General features: G+C 41.4%; 1 protein-coding gene across 1 annotated transcript in view; it reads left to right on the top strand.

The window, feature by feature from the left end:
- LOC109624537 (solute carrier family 45 member 3) overlaps positions 1-21,286 on the top strand; it is a 30,857-nt gene extending 9,571 nt beyond the window's left edge. Inside the window, exons 2-6 of the mRNA XM_020079281.2 lie at positions 7,961-8,323; positions 13,020-13,210; positions 13,300-13,963; positions 17,895-18,160; positions 18,251-21,286. Coding sequence (XP_019934840.2) covers positions 8,176-8,323; positions 13,020-13,210; positions 13,300-13,963; positions 17,895-18,160; positions 18,251-18,694 — 1,713 coding nt within the window. The 5' untranslated portion in view covers positions 7,961-8,175 and the 3' untranslated portion in view covers positions 18,695-21,286. The remainder of the gene's footprint in view (positions 1-7,960; positions 8,324-13,019; positions 13,211-13,299; positions 13,964-17,894; positions 18,161-18,250) is intronic.
- Positions 21,287-21,596: the final 310 nt, after the last annotated feature.

Genomic DNA, 21,596 nt, shown 5'->3' with positions numbered 1-21,596 from the left:
TATATCTTGTTTTCTTATTTCTAGACAGTTCTCTTGCATACAAAGAAATGCTTCGGAGAGTTTTCCATTTCAAATTAATAATTAAGCTGTTGGGAGGGCGTGTGTTTGAAACATGCATATTTGTACTTTTTTAAAGGAAGGGCATTGTTTGTTCTGTTTGCACTTTTTTATTTGTTCTAAATGTATCCGAAGAAAAGATTTATGTGCGGGGGAAATGTTTTATTTTTTTTCGTAAGTCTGGACTCGGTCGTCTGAGTTAGAGAAGCCCGGCCTTTCTCCAAAAATGGGATTTTCAGAATTCTCTTAATTCCAGGCAAGCCGCTCCTGCTCTCTGCACTCTGTCTTCGTATTGATCTGCCTCCGGGCTCCAGAAATGGAGATTCCTTAAAGCCTGCCGTAGTCTAATGACATAACTCAACACCCCCACCATTCCCACCCAGCCGGCAGTAATCACCCTCCCCAGTTTGGATCTCCCTGCACTCCACTTTCTTTTCTTCTACTCACCGTTATCAAATTAAAAGCTTTTCTATAGAGGGTTGATTCTTGGCCTGCAGGCGTGGGGTACAGACATGGCAGCCGGCCGGGGGTTGAGTGGTGTGTGTGTGTGTGTGTACCGTGTGTTAGCAAATGAGGATATAGGTCTGTGCGTGTGAATGTATGTGTCTACTTAAATAGGCTTATTGCTGTTTGAGCTGGTGAGCAAGGAAAAAGGGTTAAAGGAGTCCACGGACAAGCAGTCATGCAGGAGCATGAGCTTAACTCAGACTGGGTCAGAAGAAGAGAGGTAATGGGAGAGGGTGGGAGAGCTGCCTCTGCCCTGATAGGTAACTGAATACTATCCTGGGTCAGGGGGTATGATACATAACTTTTAGGGAGTGGTTATAGATGGGGAGACAGAATGGTTGAGGGGAGTGGCCCTTCATGTGGGGTTGTTGGACGATATCAATTCATTCTTTGTTTCCTGACTGCCTGTTGAACTCCTACAATACAACACAGGTGAGTGTGTGTCTCTGATAACGCTGGATTTGAAGTCAAGGTTTGCGCTTTGGTCTGAATATTGAATTTCAAACAAAATCATGTGGGGGGGCAGAAACGAGTCCCCGATTTGAGGCAGACAGAAAGTGACAGGATTCCTCAAGTGCTTTGGGATTTTCCCCAATTCCCACCTTCCACACTGAGGCACAGAGGGGAGGGAGGGAGGGAGGGAGAATAATGGGAGGGATGCAAAGGAGGTGGGCTAAATAAGAGAGGAGGGAACAGGGGACACGGAAAGAGGCAGGATAAAAAAAGATTCAGACTCTTGAGCACAGAGTTGAAGCAGGTGGTCAAAAGAGTCAGTGCAGATATGCTCTGAGAGGAAGTGAAACGTGTTGATTGGATAAAGAGTGCGAGCGGCCTTTAAAATAGATTAAATGCTCAATTTCCAGCAACGCAGGGCTGTGGATGGACTATTTTGCTGGTGAGTTGCACTTATTTTGCTATTATCACACATTGTTTTCCCTTTGGGTGTGAAAGGCCAGAGATGCTAATGGTTTAAACACAGGATAAAATAAATGGAATTTAATGTAATTCTTTGTAAAGACATGCTTTTAGTCATGTGTTGTTTGCATTCAGGCTTTTTACTCTCATTAAGAGTTTATTGAAGCATATGAAATAAAACTGTACATCTGTACACTGTGGGCTAATGGTATTAAAAGGTCAGCTGGTATTTTTTTTGCTAAGTCTAATTTAAGCCATGGTTTTGACAAAGAAGTTCTGACATGACCTTTTATAACTATACTATACTAAGAATGTTCTTTTGTTAAAATGTATTGCATGTGTTGCAATTTAACATGCTACAAATTAATTTGATTAAAAAAACCCAGCAACAAATCTTCTAAGCTAAAATATCCTTAGACATTTCATTTGTTATTACTAATTATTATTTAAATGTCCTGCATGTTATTTGTTGATCAGAAATACCACCTCACAGCAATTAACCAGCCGCTGATGAACCAAATTAAAAGTTTGACAACTCTATTATCTAAATGTAAACACACCTGATCATGGTTGAATGAAAACTCATTAGTGCCTGCATTCCCTCTTATAAGCGCTTTCACCTCGACACAATAGGTTTGTATAGAGACAAGAAAGCCTCAGTCTGGGGAGGCACGTTATCAGTAGCATTGACTCACAAGAGGCTACACAGCTAAACTCAGCTGCACGCCATTGTTGTGCTATTTGCATGGGCCAATATGATAACGGTCACCTCCCTGTGCTGTGACTGTAGCTGGCTTCATTGAGTCTTCCCTCACTTCACCCTCACATACAGACATTTGTTTAATTTGTGCGTTTCCACTGTTATCTCAAACTCTTAAGCCCCTTTCCCGCTGGTTAAAAAACATCCACTTTCCTACTGGCAATGGAAAAAATTCCAATCAACCTGTAGGACCGGTATTGAGATTCTCCTTAAAACAGTGTTAAGTTGTTCCTGTCCTGTGTATAAATAATTAGTGACTGCCGATGTTTTAATAGATCCACTCCCAAAGAAAAACCAGAACTTACATCATCAAAGGCCATATTAGTTTCTTGTCATCTTTTTGGTCTGTTTAACATAATTAACTTATTCTGAGTGCTTGAACAGACAGCCATTCTTAACCAGTCACCAGTTTTAATATCGTCTCTGATCAGTGTACTGCTGCCACTGTCTTTGAAATGTTGGGCTGGTCACATGACTTGTGGTGAAAGGCAGGGTCAGAGGTCACAGAGATGGATGTGGGCTTAAGATTACAGCCTGGGGGGGTAGGGTCAGCATGGTCGGCTGCCTTTCAAGTGAGCAGAGAGGCAGAGCGCAAATCTAAACGCAAACTTTTAGTTTTTTTATTGAAGTTCCATGTTATTATCCAGTTATCAGTAACAGAAGGAAACCTTGTGTTTGGAATAAAGGTGTCAGAGGTCTGATGGTCGGCTCACAGGCCATGTTATGATGTTGAAGACCTGAAACAAGAGAAAGAAAAGATGGACTGATAGACTGATAGAAGTGCATTTAATACCTAATCAGTCAAATAAGGGTATGGGTAATTTCAAGTCAGACTGCGTTGTGATCAGTGGAGACAGAGAATGGCCCATTCAGAATTTACCGGTTTGCCCTGCTCCTCATTTTCTTTTTGCTGAAAAATGGCAGCCTTGCTTGCCATACCTCTGCTAAGGATAATAAAAACATTGTGAACACGGACAAATCTCAACAAGAATTCATAGCAAAAATCATGTGCAAAACGACAGCCAACAAAGTCAGTCTGAATTATACCTGATTGGCCCCATTGTGTCTCCTGTTTGTCCTGTTGCATCTAATGTCGGCTCATCTCGCACGTTTTGGTGGTAGCAACGTGTTCTTCTTTTATGGTTTAATGTGGTTGGCAAACAGCTTTTAGTTGCACAACCACCACCTTCAAACAGTAGCAGTAGTAACACATTTTTTTATAACAGGCATCTGTAAAGCGAGAGAAAAAATATTTTTTAAGACAATAGTACTAGAAACTCACTGATTTCAAAATTTGAGATTCACGACCAGTCACTACCTGAGAGCAGTTAAAATCACTGGAAGTGTAACATTTAAAATGCTTTTTGCACTGCTGACAGTTGATCTACCCCCAGTGTTTATATAAACATATACTACTAAATGGTTGTGTTGTTCCTTAGTTCTGACATCAGCTAGAAACCCTTAAATTCACCTCTGAGGACATGTTGACTTGTTGAGGATAGAGTCTAGAACAAACCCGGCTGCGGCCCCCTGAGCGTGACACCATTCAGTGACGCCGCCTTTCCAGGATGTCCACAATGCTGCCAAGTTGGCACTGCTGAGAAACGCTGAGGTAGTGGTACCATAGCAGCACTGTAAGCAGGGCACTGTTCATTAAGGGTTGCTTCACCTTGCATTGTTTGTGTCATTGAGGCAACAGAGGAGAGCCATAGAAAAAGGTTTGCAGGAAGATTGCCAGAGAGGCAGTCAACTTAAAGACTGGTCAATGCAGATGGTCAGGTCCATTAGTGAGAGGGAGCTCAGAGGGAGGAAGGCCACATTTTTTGCAGCCATTCACCGAGAGCCAGACACACAACCAGAGCCTCCAGCTGTGGTTTCTGCAGCCACAGCCTCAGCCTCCACTGTACCAGTAGCTGTGATGTCATCTCAGAGCAATTCCTTCCCCTCTTCTCTTCCAAACCCTGCTGTCTGTTGAGAGACCCCACACAAAAACACACACATACACTTTTTATATCCCATCTATTCGATCCCTGTCTTAATAAACAATTTGGAAATGGACTTGATAGCTCACAATATCACATTACTCCCTGGCACAATGTATACAAAGCCTGTTTTGTATTGTAAGGATACTGCTCAGTCAATGGGACTGTTTTTTTGGTGCAGTGGGAGAGCTGACAAATGCAGCCCCCCCCCCCCCCCTCTTTAAACATGTAGAGTTTAAACTTGTAAGGTGACAGGGAGAGTTGTTTGTCTAACATTGTGTGTGTGTGCGTTTGTGTCTCCGTGGCTATTGGACAACGATGAAGGGCATGACTAGAATATGTTGAAGAGTCAGGGGTGTCATTAAGAAAGCGGTGGAATGACTGTGTGGGTTGACGTTAGTGCATTTCTCTTCTCTGTCCTTAAATCAAGAGCTTGAGAGCTCTTTTCTGTTTTGTGGCATTGCATTGACTCAAGAGTGCCATATTTAAAACAAAAAAATGGATGTAATTTTAATGGGATTTTGAGGCGGATGACCGTGATACATTCTGCTCTATATTTTGCTGTTTTGATCCCTGCCACAATCCTTCAATCCTTCTCTCCTGTACCTTCGCCCCTGTCCAAACTCAGACATGCCACCACCACTCGGGTCAAGATTTAAACAACCATACAATTACCAAAACCCTGGAATCTGACTTTCATTCAGGCAGGCATCCAGACAAGCCGCAGTTCCTTTGGTAGACAACTCAGATTTCACTATTCTTGCCACCGGGGGGACCCTCTGTTTCCAGTGAGAAAGTCTGACAGACAGTCAGCTGGGGCTGCCATAGAAAGCATTCACACTGAAACCCAGAACCATAAAGGCATAACCAGTCGTGGGCAGATATGTCAAAAGAGTCCTCTTAGAATGCAGGTCAGAGACGAGGCTGACCTCAGGCGTTGAAGAACGATAAGGAAAAAATGCTGGGGAGAGAGAGGAGGAGGGGAGGGTGTACATATATACGCAGGATATAAGAGGAGGGGGTTGTAGTGGCCAGACAGGCCATAGGGGCAAAGGCTGGTCCCCTGATGGGTGTCTTTCAGTAACACATTATTTTGTAATGCGCTGCTCCCTGTCGCTTTGTCTTTTAGGTTCTCAAAGAGCCTGTCAAGTTAAATATCAGGGAACAGGATGACTGAGCTGCGAATGCATGAATGCTGTAGGAACTCTGATGGCATCACTCATGACATTCAGTTCACAATCTTCAATTTATAATGATGTGAAAGGTAGGAGAGGATTTCTATGGATATTCTGAGTCTGGGATCCCTAATGACAGCTATTTCTGCAAGTGGTGTCAATCCAAGGACACAAAACTTCAGAAGTGATGACAGAACCTGCTTGTTATAATGCAGCAAGCCTCTCTTGTTTCTTGAGAAAACACATCATCTCACACTGAACTTTGATTACATACATACTAATACGTCTTAGTTTTAAAACTAAAACAATCTCCATCCAAGCAACTGTTTTAGCTTCAGTAATAATGCCCGTCCATACTAACGCACCTAAAACGAATATCACATGACCGTTCCCATACAATGATCATGTGCGTGCCGGTGTAAACAGGAGGCATATTGTCACTTTGCAGTTGGTTGCTCTTACATAAAAATGCGATGAATGAGAAACAGCAGATAACATATGTCTTTTCTTAAGCGCTTTTTCCACTGGTCAAAAAACCCACTAACATCTGGCTTTTGTCTGAAATGGGAATGGATACTATCGGCATTCACTCCCGGGTTGAATGACTCTGGAGTAGACACAAGTTTTTATCACCTCTGGCTCCAATCTGCAGTGATGGTAACAAGACACCCGGATAAACACACTAATTTGACAAGTGAGTGAGAGAGAGCCTCAGTTTTCCGTGCATTTTGGGACATTGAAAATTATGCCCTGAGGAAAATTCACCTTTTTAGCGGGTTTATCCATGTTTAAATAACCAGTATTAGACTGACGACAATGTGCAACTGTCACTAACAATACGTGTTTGCAACGTTTTGCATTCGCCGCTGATAGTTCCCAGCTGATAAGAACCAATCAGGAAGGGATCAGGGGTGACATTGTTTCCAAAGGTCTCTGTTTCTGCTCGTCCAGACCAGGGTGCAGGAATTTTTAAACTAAAACAGATTATTATTTTTTAGTGTTTTTAGGTTTTTTTCCACCTTATATTATGTATATTCTATTTGTCTTGCTGGAGATGATGACATCCATTTTGTTTGCTGAGAGAGAACAGATGGCCAACATTGGCAGAGAAATCTCACACCAAATGCAAATATAGCACCTTGTTGTTTATGTGTCTGCGGCTGTTCTGACTGTGCTTGCTCTTCCCCTCTGCTTTAAAAGAACGCGCACCTCCTTCGTTGATGATGACGATGATGTCTGTTTTTTTGTGCTTGCAGAGAAGCAGAGATCTGCAAATGGATGCAAACTTGTAGGAAGAAGTCTGGTAGATTAATTGAAGACATGTTACGTCTCTTGTACTGTTTCTTCACAGTTAAAATATCTTCTCCCTTTAATGCGGTTGTTTTGTTTGTCTTCTAATTTAAAATGACACCAGATATTTGACCCCTAAAAGAAGCTGTTGATGATTCTCGGATAAACTATGACTAATCTTTATCTTTACATGTTTAAAACTTAATCACTTTAAAAACACAGGATTAGTTATAGAGCGAAAAAGGCAGAGTGAACACATGTAATGGAGAATGTCAGGTATTGTCTGGAGAGGTTTCCTTTGAGGCATGGTTGTCTGTCTGTCAGTGTGGGAAAATAACAGTTTGTGTGGTTCACCTTGGTGTCTTGTGCGTCTTGATGCGCACAGCTAAGAGTTGTGTGTGGATGGCTGCAGCTCTACCTCTAATTTAAATACACCACCTTGACAGCAGCTGTCTGGCACAACTGGACTTTCTGTCTTTTTATGCCAGTTTGGTTAAACATGCTGCATTACACCATCTGTCTTGAATGTCACTTAATCTACCTCCCGCCTTATCGTCTCTCTTTAGTGAGATGTCCTTTCAGGTGATAAAAACTTGCCACGTGTTGAACAATATGACTAAAACAGCAATCAGAGTTTATTAGTACAGATAATGACAGGGTCAGCCTGGGGGACGCTGGATTCCAGTTCGCCCCACTAATACTAGAGTTATTATGGAGAAGTGAAAGGGCAACAGTAAGGAGAGAGATGGGTAATAAGTACTGACTTTCTTTTTTTGTAAACCCTGTACCATGACGGTTTTGAGATGTAAAAAAAAAGATGAGTCAACCAGCAGCAGAGGGAGAAAGGATTCTTCTGGCAAATGGTTACATGTGTTTGCCACGTCGCTCCAGCTGACTCATCTCCTCTGTCCGCCTGCTGTTCCTGCTGTCCTGAAGCTGCTGCTGAGAAGCTCTGAGAATACATCAATATCATTTCCCTGTGACTGTTGCTGCCATTTCCACGTTTCTGGAAAATATTTTGGAATCTGGGCAGATAAGATTCTGTTTTGAGAAAGCTGTTGCTCTGAGAGTCCCTGTGAAACCTGAGGCCGCTGACATCCAGGTGTTGTAACCTGGGAATGACCTGAGACCGACCTTTCCCATGTGGTGCTCCTTGGCCTTGATTCATATATTGTAACTGTCTAATAATGCAATCATTAATAAACAATAGGATATATACCGTATGCTGCCATGAATATTCAGGGTTTCTTTTATTTTGCTCTTCCCTTCTTCAGATCCAGAATGCTGAGAAGAGGATGAATCTTCCAGGTCCTCTGAGTCACCCACGTGTCTTTGCCGCTCTCCCTCCCCAACAGCCCTCTCGTCCCACTGGGGCACCATCTGCCTCCCCACACTCCCCCCATTGCCCCTGCCCGGCTCCCTCCCCCCTCCCCTGCCCCCAGTAGTGACCGTCCCAGAGGGGAGGAAAGGCGAGCCAGCCCCTGTAAATATGCCTGGATGGAGGTCTCAGTGGCGTCTCGTCCTGCTGAACTCCCTGACCTGTGGCCTGGAGATCTGCGTGGCAGCTGGGATCACATACGTGCCCCCGCTGCTGCTGGAGGCTGGAGTGGAGGAGCGCTACATGACCATGGTTCTAGGTAAGGGCTTGGTGATGACGGATATTGTGGGATCTGGTTACCAAGCCTCTTTGCTACTTCATAATGTGTTTGTCTACTCTGGGTGTTTTGAGGTTCAATTCTACCTTTTTTTCCACATATACGCATGCTCTCATCATTTGTCCTCTGTGATCCCTCTCTGACAGGGCATTCATTTAACTTGACACGAAACGGTGACACACACACACTTACACACTTACACGCACGCGCGATAGACTATCTCTGTCTAGTTTACTGACCTCATGAGTGATTGTTTCTTGTCTAAGTATTTCAAAATGATAGTTTTGCAGCCTTGAGTGCCACATATTCACCTTGTATGATGTGTTGTAATGGGATATAGGGAGGAAGAGATATTTGATTTTATTTCCCTCAGTCTGAATAGTTTGCTGAGGCTGCTACACTGAAACCATTGTAGAAATGGAAACATTATATCATTAGTTGCTATTAAACTAATAGGATATTATGAATCAGAACAGGCCGTACCGTCCAGGGGTTGAAGGTATTGTAAATTAGTTGGATTCATAAAGTACATGACCTTGTCCAGTGGTAGACACGTTTAAGTGCTGATGTGCAGGGGCATGACTGTGCCTCAGGCCTTCTGTCTTCCCTCCAAATTTAGGTCATAAAAACATAATTGAGGCCATTATGTTAATCGGGGGCCAACTCACCTGCTATTCTGTTAGGGTGATAATTGGGCACTAATTGAAAGGCAGCAGGAAAGCAAAGTGCCTGGAGGAGAGCCATGATCTCCCACACTCATACTTGGTTTGTCTTAGTGCAGTTATTGGATCTAACTTCAGATTAGACTATTGTAAAAATACAGAGCAACTATGAAATCATTAAATGCATCCTCCTTTTCTGTAGCTCCACATTTTGCTTTGCAGATCTATTGTAGATATATTAAGTCCTCATGGCATCTTCAGTAAAAACCAATTAGACTGTTGGTGTTGTTTGATCATTGAATATACTTTCAACACATCTATCACAGCTTTTCTATGGTTTTCTACAGTACCATGGGCTATATAGTGTCCATTGTGAAAGGACTGTCAGTCTCGAAAAACATCTTAACAGCATTTTACAACCAAATAAACTCCAAAGCAGTTTTATTATAGCAGCATTAAATAGGCATTCCAGACCTGGAGAAAACAACAACTGACACTACACTTAAGATAGGGTTTCGAGTAAGTGCCACAGAAAAGCATATGGGGACAATCAGGTGGGAAATATCAAACCTTGTTTTGCTTTCTGCAAGTATTTCTAAGATATGAACAGTTTAGCTGTAGTGTAAACAGGGACTCAACTGCAAAACAATAGTTTAATTTTCAATTTCAGAAATTCATCACGTAGGCAGCTTTTGTTTGGTTGTGTCTTTAGGGAAAATGGTGAAAACAGAGAAAAAAATTTTCTGACATAAACTGTATCTGTCAGACTGCCTAAATCAAAGAAAGTTTTCAGCTCGCCAAGAAGCTTGTTACTGAAAAAGTCCTGCTCTCCAAATAAGTATTATATTTGTAAAGCTGATAATATTTAATTTTTTTTGAGACTGTAAGAAAAATGTTGAACCGTATAGTCATTAGATACTGATATATCGGATAAAACTGGCAATGATTCTTAAGATGCTGTTAGCAAACCCTTATGACAAATCAATGTTACTGAGGCTTCAAATTCCAAAGAACTATTAATAATAAACAAAGCTAAATATAAATGGTTATAATTAAGAAAATAATATAATTAAGTCATAAAACTAAATGTACATGTTCTTTGAATTGTTAATTTAAAAGTTTTCACATCAGTCAATAAATAAATGTTTTAAAAACTAGAAAATAATGCAGTCCAACACAAAGCTAGCCACAGCCTCAAAAACTACCATACCAGCATAGAGCTGAGTCAGTCACACTGTCAACACAAACTGAACTTAGTAAAGTTGGGTGTGATGTTACTGTTTGTCACTGTTCGCTCTTTACACACAAGATGAGAAACAATTTACTGATATTATTTTACTACTAACTGCACCATCATACATGAGTCTGTGTGCCATGAGAAATAACTAAGCCTTTTGTGAGCAGTTTGTTTTCTGCTCTGTGCAACAGCAGATAAACTACAAACACTGGAGCAACATGCAGCCAACGACCACACACCATTATGTCTCTCGAACAAACAATTCAGTTTTGCTTGTGGTTGTATATTTGTTGGTTGTAGTTGCTCTTGATTTAAACTCTTCTTAATGTAAACATTAAGACAGACGGCTCCCTCTCTCTCTCTCTCTCTCTCTCTCTCTCTCTCTCTCTCTCTCTCATGAAAATGGTTGTTTGTGTTCCTTCTCACAAATCGGTGGCATGTATGTACATACACACAATTAGCATCACTCATATGGTATATATTTGCAGACTGTAACTGAGTTTACTTGTAAGTGATGTGAACAGTTGCATGGTCCTGTTGGCCCAAATGGTATTCATATGCTCTTCACTAAAGGCTTCTCTTTCAGACATTGTCTTGTGACTATACAGATGATAGATACAATTCTACCAAACCAAAAGGCTGCGTGTGGACGAAAGAAGTGACTATTCAAGTATAAAGATTAAACAATATACACTTCTACTCTTCGGCCTCTCTTAACAGCTGCCGGTGATATGAAGAAAAATGATTTCATTGTAGCATTCCTCCCAAACAGCCTGCACTGTTAGCCAATTTGGAAATGGCACTCAAACTAATTCTCATCTCCCTGTATTATAATGGAGTGCCTGAATGCAATTTGAATGAAGATAGATATTGTGTCTTTGGAGGCTTAAAGCGAATTTCCCCAAGCAGTTGTGCCAGGTTCTCAGACGACTGCTTTCTACTTTATCTAATAGTCATTTGTTGGCTGCTTCATCCTCCAGTTTCATCTTTTTTTCTTAGTTTCCTCTGTATTAGTGTAAAAGATACACATTTCTTTTTAGCACCAAGGTTTCCACTTGTTGTGCATTTTATTAAGTTTATTTAGGTTTTTATTTAAGCAGCATAACACATTGTGGAATGTGACACATACACACATGGTTGGTTAGTGGGAGACAGTTGGTCTTACAGCTGTAGATGTTGAGGATTGTAATGATGGACCCCCACAGCTGCAGCAGGAAAAAATGTGGTGGAGGGTGATGACTGCGTATCTGACATGTCTATCTTTCTTAGATATCCCGCCTGTCTTTGTGTTTGTTTGTCTGTCTGCTCTGTTTTCAGCCTGTCTCCTTCATAAAGGCTAAAGAGCATCTGAAACGCAAATGTTGGCTCCCTTTCTCTGTTTCATTTTCTTGTTAAACAGGTAATTATGTGGATATTAGTCAGGTCATGCATTTTTTGCATAGACTGTAAATAAAGACAGATGCACTGTGGTGATTGTGAAGAATTGAAACTTGCTAGAAAACCATCTTTGAGAAACATTTCTCTGATGTATACTTTGAGTTTGGCCCATGTCCCATCGGCTAACATGGTGTAGTTAATGTTTATGACCTATACAGCAGTCAGCCAGCTGTGGGCGATCAAGATGTTTTGGCTTCACTTATGGGGAGAATCTATATAATCACTCTGTGGTCTTTGGTGTGAATTTGTTGACCCCTATTGGTGCTTCAGAGCAATGTTTCTGATGAGCAGCCCCTCAGTCTTTGTATTTTATGTTTATGAGAACGAGGGCAGACGATTTCAGTAAATAGCCTTTCACAAATGCCATTTTAATGAGAAACACTGAATGAAACAAAAGTGCACTTGTCTCTAATGAAAACTCCACAGGGTGCCTTTTAAATGTCACACTCTTGCCCTGAGAACTAGTCATTTTAGATATTGCGTGTGTCTGTGTGCGAACACCCATTGTGCCATGGCGTGCTCCAATTAACCAGACCTGGCCATGTGTGGAGGATGAGCTGACAGTGGCTTACATTCAGGCAACACGGCATCTGTAGGAATTACCACCAGCAGTCAGTGATGATGTTGCAGGGACACATGCAGTACACCTCCCGGTTGGACAGCAACAAGGAGGATGAGACAGAAGCAGTAATATACAGGATTATTAACCATCAGTAAAATCACTGTAGTAGCTGCTGTAAGCTGAGTAGGTGCATGTTTTTGCTGTGGGTACTACCTGATAGTAAAACATGGCTGGAAGTACCATGTGAGATATGAGAGTTTTGTATTTGCAGGTTGCTGAGAAGTTTTTAGTCTGCATTTGTTAGTTTTTTTGTTAGGTTGCAGGATTGAACAAATGTATGTTTATGTTTAGGGATGTGGTTCATTTCATTTACATTTTTTCTGTAGTTTCATGGTTTGATGAACAGGCTCTTGATTCAGAGAGATATTACACATTGTTCTGGTAACAGCGTATAGATATGAAGGAATTAACTTGTTATGACTGGCACAGAATTACAGGATGACTCAGTATCCAACGCCTGCACTCTAAATAAACACTTTATCAAACAAGATCAGAGATTAATCTCATCTAAAATCATATAAAATACGAAGAAATGCCTCATGCCTTTCTGATTTGTGTGTTCTGTAAAAAAAAAAGAAGTTCTCTACCAAATACTCCTATTTCTATTTCAGCATGTTTGGATTTATTTACGTTGTCCTCACGCCCTCTGTATCTTTGTGTTTCTCCTCTTCGTATTCTGTGCTTTTTTGAAAGTGTTTTCTTTGAATTCCTCTGGTGCAGGTATCGGTCCAGTGCTTGGCCTCCTGTTTATCCCTCTGATCGGCTCGGCAAGTGACCACTGCAACAGCAGTTATGGCAGGCGACGACCCTTCATCTGGCTGCTGTCTTCAGGAGTTCTTGTGGCACTTCTGATCATTCCCCATGCTGACATCTTGGCTGCTCGCCTTGCCTGGGGTGGACGCACCCTTCAGGTAGCACACCTGTTGGTTGATTGTTGAATTTCAGCTACAGAGCAAGATAATTCATTGTGTTTTCTACCATGGTTTTGCTTTTGCTGCAGGTGGGCTTCCTCATCCTCGGGGTGGGACTCCTAGACTTTTGTGGACAAGTGTGCTTCACGCCACTGGAGGCTCTTTTGTCTGACCTGTACCGGGACGAGGAGGACTGCGGTCAAGCCTTCGCCATGTTCTCTTTCATGGTCAGCTTGGGAGGATGTGTGGGATATTTGCTGCCTGCGCTGGACTGGAGTCGTGGTTTACTCTCTGTTTACCTGGGAGGCCAGGCTGAGTGCCTGTTTTCCCTCCTCATCCTTATCTTCATCTCCAGCGTGCTCATCACCATGAAGGTGTCTGAGGAACCCTCATTTGCCAGCAGTGGCTTGGCAGGGTCTGGATCTTTATTGGAGTCAGGGGCTGGCGTGATGGAGGCTGGCCGCTGTGGCGTGCCACGCTCATGCTGCTACCTGCTGAAGTGCAAACTGAGGCTGCTTAAGTCAGGTCCCCTGCTGTGTTTACTGAGAACATGTTGGTCCATGACTCCAGCCATCTACAGGAGCTACTGCCACGTCCCACGAGTGATGAGGCAGCTGTGTGTGGCTCAGCTCTGCAGCTGGATGGCTGTCATGTCTTTCATGCTCTTCTACACAGACTTTGTGGGGGAAGGCCTGTACGAGGGCGTGCCCAGTGCATTACCAGGAAGTATGTCCAGGCAGCGATACGATGAAGGTCAGATTTCTTCTTTGTACATTCTGTTTAAGGAGGTTATGTTTTCATCAGCATGTATTTGTCTGTTTATTAGCAGGAAAACCCACAAGTACTATACCAATTTCAACAAAATGTGATGGAAAGGTAAAAGCTATGGCAAATGAAGAATCAAATCGATTTTGAAGTTGATAAGGCAGAACCATAATTTTCTTTTACTATCTTTAACAAGATCCGACGTTAGTGTTAGAGGAGGTATACTCTCTTTGAGTGCTCTTCCACTCCCCTAAACATTTCATTGCAAGCAGGATTATGCAAAGAACAACAGATTTTCTTGAAACTTGGTGGAAGAATGAACAAAGAAAGAACCCATTTAATTTGGGAGCAGATCCAGATAAAAGGGCAGATCCAGGAATCTCATCACTTTTATTATCACATCAGGCACTGTTACTGTCAATGATTTCCCAGGGAATAATTCATGGATCTTGAAGAAAGAAATCAGGCATATTTAGAAAAGTGATAATAATGAGTGTGTGCAATTTGGTGCAGGTTGATGGAATTTAAGGGAACTGTTGAGCCTCAGAGGAGGTATAAGCTCTGATTGACATTCTAGTATTGATTTCGCTTCGGCTCTGTTGACATCATTAAAACAATCTTTAATATCAAGTAGGATCATGAAAACAAACTTCCATTAAACTAGTAAGACATGTGTCCTCACCTTTTATCATCACGTCTTTACCTCCACAACCTCCACATAGCTGGCTCGAGGTCCGTTCCGGCTGCGGTATCTGCTGTCTCACAGTTGGGCAGGATGCACTCACATTCCTCGAGCACAGGTGGAGACAGACAGAGCCTGTGTTCCTGCATGCCTACATGCTTTCTTGCGTCCCTCATATTGGCTCCTGTCAAGTTATAGGACACGTACAGCACAGAGCAGCAGTTAATAAGGACTCTGATTCAATGAGGCAATGAGCATTTAGTATAGATCTACTGCTGAACAACAAAAAATCCTTTGGGTAAATATGCTTAAGTAAATATCAAGCCCATCAAATGTTGTTCAAGTGTTACTTTCTATTTGTACACCTGAGGAATTTAAAACTAATACACATGGTATATTCTGAACCTTTACAAATACCGTTATATAACCTTCAATTTAGAAACTCTAACTTCTGATAAAAACTGAACAGATCTGTTGTCAGAGATGTAAGAAGGTCAAAGAAGCTGCAGGAAGATTCTTTCTCTGGTGAATTTTACTAGACAACACATGAGCAAGACGGTATTTGCGATTCACAAAGGAAACAGAGGTGAGGCCTCATCTTGCCCCATATTGAGGAGCTGCAGGTTTACTAACACAGCAGGCCGAGTGAGGGTTACGTATATTTAGGTCTACATGTGTTTACTGTTGAGCCAGACTTTTATTTTTTATTCCCTCTTTTCGCTTTTCCTTCATCTGTCTTTTTTGTACTTCAGCTTCCCCACTCATTTTTTCAATCCTTTTCAACTACTATTCACCTGTTTTCTCTTCCTCTAATCCTTGTTCACAACCTTTCCTTTTTCTTTTTCTTTTGACATTTTCATCCTGACATTGAAGAAAACCTCCCTCTTTCTCCCCCTTATTTTTGTTTTGTTTACTTTTTACTTTTCCTGTCTCTGTTCCCTGTGCTCCCTGGACCATAAGGAATGTCACACTCACAAAGAATTAATGTCAAAGAATCGGCACACAAAGAACATGTTCATTCAAGCCAGGTAGACGGCAGAAGCACATCATTTTGAGCTCTGTCTGAGTCGTGTTTGTTTAATTTGAAACACAGCGGATGTGATTTAACCACATCATTCAGCCTGCAGATGTTCCAGTGCATGAAGGTAATCTGCTTTGTGTCTAGTTTCAAAGCTGCACTGGCTTTTCTACTCAATTTTAAACCTTTTTCTGATAATTTCTCTGCAAACTGTTGCACTGCATAGAAATGATCCGTCAAGCTCGTGTTCTATCAGCCACCTTCCCATCCTGCAGAAGCAGCTCTCCTGTAACACTCTGACTCAGTCTCATATCTCTGTGGGCTTGAATTTCAGTCCTCATTAGCCTCTGTAGTGTTTGTAAAGTGGGTTCAGCAGGGTAATACGATCCACGTACGCCTTTCACACAACTGATTCCCCTGCTCCGCTCCTGAACTTCTGACCCACGCTGTTCACTGAGATCAAGCAGAGATATCGGTCCAATAATGGGCTGCAATAAATAACAGTCCAGACATGTAGTCAGTCTGGCTTCCGTAGATTTTTACTTCAACTAAAAAACTTCATCAAGGGTTAAATGGGTATAAACAAGAAACATGGGAACAATTTCCCCATAGTGAACAAAATCCCACACTAAAATGCACAATATTTCATTATTATTAAAAACTGGTGTTGTATGATTTTGTCAAGAGATGAAAATCTGCTTTTCAAATTCCACTCAAGTTCAAATGAAGAAGGAAAGTTCTGCAATAATTCTAGTGCATTTGAAAAAGTCTATTTCTGGAGGAGTAGAAGTTGCAAGAATTTTGTTTATACCTTTACTTATAATGAACTGTATTTATAAAGCACTCTTCAAAGTGTTACAGGAAGAAATAAAACCAAGAAATTCAAATCAAGATACAACAACAGTTGAAAGGACATTGGAAACATAATAGATATAGTAAGAAATTATAAAATAATAATGAAACAAATGAAAACCGTACAAATAAACAAAATCAAACATTCCCAAAAGGTTTTGGAAAGAGAAAGGTTTTTAAAATTAGAAAGATTTATGAGAACCTGAGAGTGTGTCAGCAAGTTTTAAAGTGTGGGGGCTCCAAGAGCAGCTTGTTCTCGTGCATCAAATATACTTCTGTTAAATGTCACATCGTACTGTGAAAACCCCCCCTGCTTTCATGGGTTTAGATTTTTTATCAGATACTAGACATGATCCATCGCTACATAAATTAAAATCTGTCACTAACCTAACTGCTAATGTGTCGACTTGGGGAATGAAATATTTTGATGCCTTCCAGTCAGGAACATGAATTCATCTGATGTTGCGTGAACTTTGATTTCGGCCTCGGTCTGTGGGTGAGACCTCATCCAAATGTTTGTTGTCCGGCTGGCTCACTGGACTAGACGCGGGCCAGGAAGCGTGACGCCTCTGTCAACATGGACTGGCCTGTGCGTCTCGCCTCTTAGGTTTTTCGAGGATTTATCTAAGGTTAATGCTGTTTGGGAACATCAAAGTCAGTCACCGCAAACAGTGTCTCTGTGCTGAGGAGCTCTGTGAGTGACTCTCTGACTGGATCTGTGCTGGTGTGTTTGTGGGCTTCAGCATGGCGAAGCTCTCCAAAGTTCACACTCACACATACTGCTGGAGTTGGGCATGTTGTGTATTAGAGCACAACCAATTCATCAGTTGGCCATTAAAAATCAACCGATATGATTTTCATGGACATTATGGTATCTGCGCTTTTTTGCCGAAATGAAAACCTTGATTTTTCACAAAACAATGCAGAAAACATTTGCATTTATGTTTGTATCTCTTGTAAAAAGGGTTTAATCTCTTAATTCAAGTTATGTGAATAGTTGGTTGTGTTTACTTTTTATCTGTAGTCATTTATAATAACGCTTTTGGTTAAACTTCAAAATATCATATTTGGATCTAAATAGAAATATTAGCCTTAAATATGCCTGATTTATTTTTTTTCATCAAGTTCCATTAATTATTCTCTGGGAAATTAATGATTCCTTGATCTGTATCCACACCATCATTGAATGTGATCTTCTTTAGGTCATGCCCCACCTCTCCCAAAAAAATTCATAAAGATCAATTGGGTAATTTTTTTTGCATAATCCTGCTAAAAAACTATCAAGCTAACCAACAAACACAAGAGGTTCAGTCCCTGTTACAGCAGTGAACTTCCTGGTTGTAATTTTAAGTACCCTCTCCTCTCAGGTATCCGTATGGGCAGCCTGGGCCTGTTCCTGCAGTGTGCTACCTCAACCTTCTTCTCCCTGGTCATGAGTCACTTGGTTCGGCACTTTGGCTCACGCTGGGTGTACGTGAGCAGCATGGTGAGCTTCACGCTCTCTGCTCTGGTCATCTGCCTGTCAAAGAGTGTTGTCTTGGTCACTTTCATGGCAGCTCTTACTGGCTACGCATATGCCACGCTGCAGACTCTGCCTTACACTCTCACCTGCCATTACCACAAGGAGAAAGAGGTAAAAACAGATCCTAATGACTTTATACACAAGGTTACTGTGTGGACAAACTATCACTGACGAGTCTATTCTTTTCTTCTCTCATTTCAGGTCTATATGCCAAAAAGGAAACCCAAAAGCATACACAAAAATGGTATTACAACCAAGCGGGACTCTGTGTATTTGACTCCTGTGGAAGAGGAGGGTGGACTGAACCACAAAACGGGGGTTCCTTATGGACATGCCTTCCTCAGCCAGGACGCTTACGAGTACTACCCCACCCCACCCAGCCAGAACGGCTCCTCTCACAGCTCTGGCGGCACCGAGCCGGACGAAGCGGAGTTGGGGTACGAGAAACGAGGCGTGGGTTTGGACTTCGCCATCTTGGACAGCACCTTCCTCCTCTCTCAGGTTTTCCCCACCCTGTTCATGGGCATGATCGTTCAGTTCGCACAGTCCGTCACTGCCTACATCGCCTGCTCCGCCATCTTTGGTGCTGTCGCCATCTACCTGGCCAGTCATATCGTCTTTGAACAAAAGGACCTCAAATGCTGAGATTCAGGGTGAAAGACGTGGGAGTGATTGAATCATAAATAATCAAAACAATCATTCAGGTTTCATGGGTTGAACTCAGCAGTGCACTACTGTTCCCAGAATGCCTTGCTCTACGACTGTGCTTGCTTTTATGAAAGCTAAAGGAAATGTGTGAGAAAGTGGCTGATAACAGAAAATATTCCTTTTTACAGCCGGGATCGTTACCTGCCAGCTGAAGAGTCTCTGTACTGAATACTGTTGAATTCTATTGAAATCCCCCTAAAAACCTTTTTGTTGCGACATCTTTCCTGTGCATTTTCCTCAGGTACTAGATTTACTGTAGAACTCACCAACCTCAGAAACACAGCTAATGGTTCTGTCCACAGGTTTTCAAATTACAGTCTGTATTCAACACGCAAAACAACACGTCAAACACAGTATAAGCAGGTCATGTGTTTCATATAGTGTTTTACCTGTTCAGAAAATAGAAAAGGAAATAGGAATGGGATTGTAGGACTTGTCCGTCCAGGATGAAAAACACACTTAAAGGAGTACTGATTTAGTCGGGGGACGAGTCAACTTGTCATGTCAGTTGACTTTAGAAAAGAACCCTGGTGTGTGTAAATTGGGAGAATGTTTCTTTAATTGTTCAGCTGTAATTTGATGCTAGCCTCATCTTCTTTATTTCCCCTCGTAAATGTAATCTATTACTGAAAGAACAGATTTTGCAGCAACTATTTTTAAAACAAATTTACTTTGCGTCCCTATGGGAATTAAGTGATGCAACCTGTTGAGGTGAGGTTATCGATGACGGTGGTTGGAGAAAGAGTTAGTTGACTGGAGCTGGAATACTGCATCAAACGTCCTCTGTCTCGATAATCAAGAGTAGTCTCCTATAGCGGACTGCTCATCCTGATACTTCTGATCAGGACTCAGGTATGTTCTGGTGTCCCATTCTTTCATCGTGCCATTGACCTGCTGCCAAAACCTTCACGTGTTGTTATATTCTCAAATGACAATCTAGGAAGTCTGCATGGTCACTGACCAGAGATATAGTTGGTTTGAACTACGCGTACGCATCATGGCTGCTTTGCGTATCCTGTTTGGTGCATCGATTGTGCACGTCTGAATTTTGTGCTGTGCCCTTTTGTGGAATACTCGACAAGTATGTGAACAAATGTGTTTATGACATCTCTAGTTGTCTGTGTACTTGCACAACAGGAAGTATATCTGCAGCCTTGTAGTGTAATGTTGTGTGTAAACAGTAAAAGATGAAGACTGATGTCTTGAGAGGAGCCCCCTCTATTCTTGAAAAGACCAAAAACGTCAGGCAGCACATGGAAACATTCAGTCACTGAAAATACTGTGAGAGGAGGCATTGGTGGGCTGAAGGCCAAGCTGGAGTTTGTGTGTGTTTGTGTGTGTGTGTGTCTATGTGTTTGTGTGTAAAGCATGGAGGACAAACAGTGAGAAAGTAAAATGACTAATATCTAAGTGCGAGGCAAATTTATTAAGACTTGAGCATGTGCTGTTTTTTCCACATTCAGCCCATATGAAGCTGTATGTTATAATTAATGTGTCGTGGCCTTATTGAGCTTTTCAAACCGGCCAGTTGATGCAAACACTTTGCTTGTGTTACAACTGGTGCGTGAGTTCATTCGAGCCTCTTGTATCAAGGCAGTGTGATGAATTCGGTTCAGCAGATTCAAAGAGTCCTGAAGGATTTTGTTGCCTGAAGTGCACTCAGCAGGGGAGGAGTTAAAACAGCAGAGGATTTGTTTTGTCATGTTGCCACCACTGCTGAGTAGAACACTTAGAAAATGATCATTTGCCTTTCCCCCTCTAAAACGCACACAAAAACGTCGCCTCGCAGTAGCTGAAGTGTAAGAAAAAAATGGTTATTGTACAAGTGCCTGTACATTTTTTCAAACATTTTGTACATATGTATTTATTTATTTTGCTTTTCTTACAAAATAGCTCCTATTAAACTATTTGCCTCTGTGGCATCTTTCATGCGAGGGTGAAGGCTGTTTCTGTGAAAGAGATAAATTATTTGTATAGATGTGGTATAGAAGCATCCTCAAAGCTATAATTTATTTTAACATGACCCCCTCCTTATCCTGTAGCTTTGGTTACATCATTGCTGATATCTGCTGTCAAGTGTGCGTCGAGTCAGCTGCAGAAAACCCTGTTGTCTTTAACCACATCTCGTCAAACTGTCGCAAATCAGATGTTTGGTTCTTCTTCTTTTCTGGCGCAAACAAGAAACCTCGTCATTGTGTCAATTCTGCTTAATCTGGGAATTATTTAACCACTTGTTTCTACTTATCAGAGTTTCATTGTTTAACGTTAAACACACTCACTGTAGGTGGAGCTGTTTTCTGTCCCTGTTCTTCTAAAACAAATATCCTGTTTGATTTAAGACAAAAAAAGTGTTAAGGCCAGAAATCGACATATTATGGTGTGATTCATCAGGTTTTTTTGTGTTATTGTCATAAATGCATTCAGCCATAACAAAAAGTTGTATTTCATTTTCATTATAAAATCATATTGTGTATAAATATGCAGTTACCAAATAGATTTTTATACAAAATAAAAGAGCTGCATTGTCAATGAGATGTTGTTGATTTTTTATTTGCCATTATTTTAACTTTGGAACTAAATATTACATAAAGGTGTCAGTAGAATTGGTTTAGATAATTGTCAATCATTCAATCTGACATGCATTTTGATCAGACTCTTTATTTGTGGTCTGGAAGCTAAAACCTCCAACTTTGCTCCACTTCACTTGCATAATATTGGGAACAGGTAAAGTTCAGACTTTGTGCTATTGAACGCTAGTTGATTTGCATGATTACAAATGGAATATTCACTCCAATATTGTAAACACCTGTTGGGTTGGAAATTAAATCTTGTTTATTTT

Source organism: Paralichthys olivaceus, chromosome 7, assembly GCF_024713975.1.
Source record: "Paralichthys olivaceus isolate ysfri-2021 chromosome 7, ASM2471397v2, whole genome shotgun sequence".
Classification (NCBI taxonomy): Eukaryota; Metazoa; Chordata; class Actinopteri; order Pleuronectiformes; family Paralichthyidae; genus Paralichthys; species Paralichthys olivaceus.
This window is presented reverse-complemented; position numbering and strand designations above follow the sequence as displayed.